Raw genomic sequence first — 2,199 nt, forward strand, 5'->3', positions numbered from 1 at the left:
GCTGGAAAGCAGCGCTGCAGAGAACGACCTGGGAGTCCTGGTGGACAACAGGTTGACCATGACCTTGTGGCCAGGAAGGCCAATGGTACCTCGGGTGCATTGAGAAGAGTGTGGCCAGCAGGTTGAGGGAGTTGAATCCTCCCCCTCTGCTCTGCCCTGGTGAAGCTGCATATGTGAAGAAATAAGATGGGAAGTGCTTCAGTTACTTTTGAATGACACTAGGAAGGTTTGTTCCTCCTGCACTCAGCTGATTTGCTGGGTTTCTGCTGGGGAGGTAGGAGTCAGGATCTCAGCTCCTGTCTCCTTTGTTCTAGTGGAGATCCTGAGCTGCTACAGTTCATCATCATCACAGCTCGGACTGGTACTGTGCTGATTCGGTCTTTCATGCTCACATTTCTTCTCTTCCCTTCTGAAGTAGCAGGTTTTCCAGTTGTTCCTGTGGACAATGTGCTTCCTTCCTTGTGTGGGTGTGTAAACATCATGCCCTGTTAGGAATTATCTTGTATAACTGATTCCTGAACAACTTGCAACTTTTTTTTTTTTTTTTTTTCCCCAATTGATGCATGAAATTGTGCCTCCAAATGCTTTTGTGAGTAGCTACTTCATTTTCTGCAGTAAGCAATGTGTATTTCACAGGATCTGGGATTATGTATTAGTCTAAACACTAAAGTTAAAATAGCAAAGCTGAAGGGTAGAAGGGGTGGCTGGAAAGATGGTGTCAGTGATAGCTGAAGTACTGCAGAAGGGACTTGGTTCACTGGAGTTGGTAGGGCAGAAGCTTCTCCTTCTCTTACTTGCATCAGCAAATGACCCAACTAGAAACAAGTATTAAGACTTCAATTGCTAACTCATAGATTCAAAATACAACAATGTGGTTCTCGTAAAAAGGAATTTATTGCAAACAGAAAGGGGCCTCGTTGGTAGGATAGCTTTCAGCAGCATGTGACCATAGTCCTATCTTTCCCAGCTAAATGGATTACAGAGCAGATGGAGTTTGTCTAAAAGTTTATACCTGGAAGAATGTTAACTAATGGGATGCTCTATCTTGACAACATTTTAAATATTTTTGATAGTTTTTATTTATTTACTAGTGTTTCAGTAGTGCTCAGGAGCCCTGGGCCTCAGCCTGTGCTAGTCAAAAAGAAAACAGAAAGGCTCGTTCCTAATTAGGAGACAAAAGCAAGCTTTTCAGAAAAGGACTTACAGTGAGAGACGTGCAATCTTCTCTGATCCTTTGCAAAAGTTACAGTAGTTCTACACCTCTCCCTTCTCACTTTCCACTTTTCTACTCCACAGTTTTTTCATGGCCGCCTTCACCTCCTTGTTTCTCAGTGTGTAGATAAGTGGGTTCAGCATGGGCGTGATGACGGTGTAGAACACAGCCACACTCTTGTCCTCTGACAGATCGCTGGATGGGCGTAAGTAGGTGAATGTGCATGGCCCGAAGAACAGGATCACCACAGTGATGTGGGACCCACAGGTGGAGAGGGCCTTATGCCTCCCTTCAGACGTTTGACTTTTCAAGGAAACCAGGATGACAAGGTAGGACACGACTAGGATGAAGAAACAGCTCAGAGCTATTATTCCACTGTTGGCAACAACAATGATGCGCACGGCATAGGTGTTGTTACAGGCCAGTTGTAGCAGGGGGTGGACATCGCAGAAGTAGTGGTCAATTACGTTGGGGCCACAGAATGAGAGACGAGAGGTCAGGAGAGTCTGCACCATGGAATGCACGAAGCCTCCCACCCATGAGCCGATCACCGTCTGGCCACACACACGCCTGGTCATGAGGGTGGTGTAATGAAGAGGTCTGCAGATGGCTGTATAGCGATCATAGGCCATCACTGTGAGGATGAAGATCTCGGTGCCACCAAAGAAATGTGCCCCAAACAGTTGTGCTATGCAACCCACAAAGGAAATGGTTTTATTTTGAACAAGGAAGTCTGCAATCATTTTGGGAGCTGTGACGGAAGAATAACAGATATCTACAAAGGACAGGTAGGAAAGGAAAAAATACATAGGGGAATTCAGATGTTGACTGCTAATTACAGTGACTACAATTAGCAGATTTCCTGTCACGATAATTATATAGAAGAACAGAAACACCACAAAACATATTTTCTGCACTCCTTGATTCTCTGAGAGGCCCACAAGAATGAATTCCTTCACACTGCTTGCATTCACCATGTTCATCAG

At 45.0% G+C, this 2,199-nt stretch overlaps 1 protein-coding gene across 1 annotated transcript; it reads right to left on the reverse strand.

The window, feature by feature from the left end:
* Nucleotides 1-1,254: 1,254 nt before the first annotated feature.
* On the reverse strand, nucleotides 1,255-2,199 carry LOC135999618 (olfactory receptor 4S2-like). Its single transcript, XM_065653181.1, has one exon. It carries the CDS (start codon nucleotides 2,194-2,196, stop codon nucleotides 1,255-1,257), a length of 942 nt encoding a protein of 313 aa, XP_065509253.1. The 5' UTR covers nucleotides 2,197-2,199.

Source organism: Caloenas nicobarica, chromosome 29, assembly GCF_036013445.1.
Source record: "Caloenas nicobarica isolate bCalNic1 chromosome 29, bCalNic1.hap1, whole genome shotgun sequence".
NCBI lineage: Eukaryota > Metazoa > Chordata > Aves > Columbiformes > Columbidae > Caloenas > Caloenas nicobarica.

Bases quoted from the DNA above. Each gene is read 5' to 3' on its own strand.
- LOC135999618 (XM_065653181.1), bottom strand. From the start codon at position 2,196: ATGAACATGGTGAATGCAAGCAGTGTGAAGGAATTCATTCTTGTGGGC.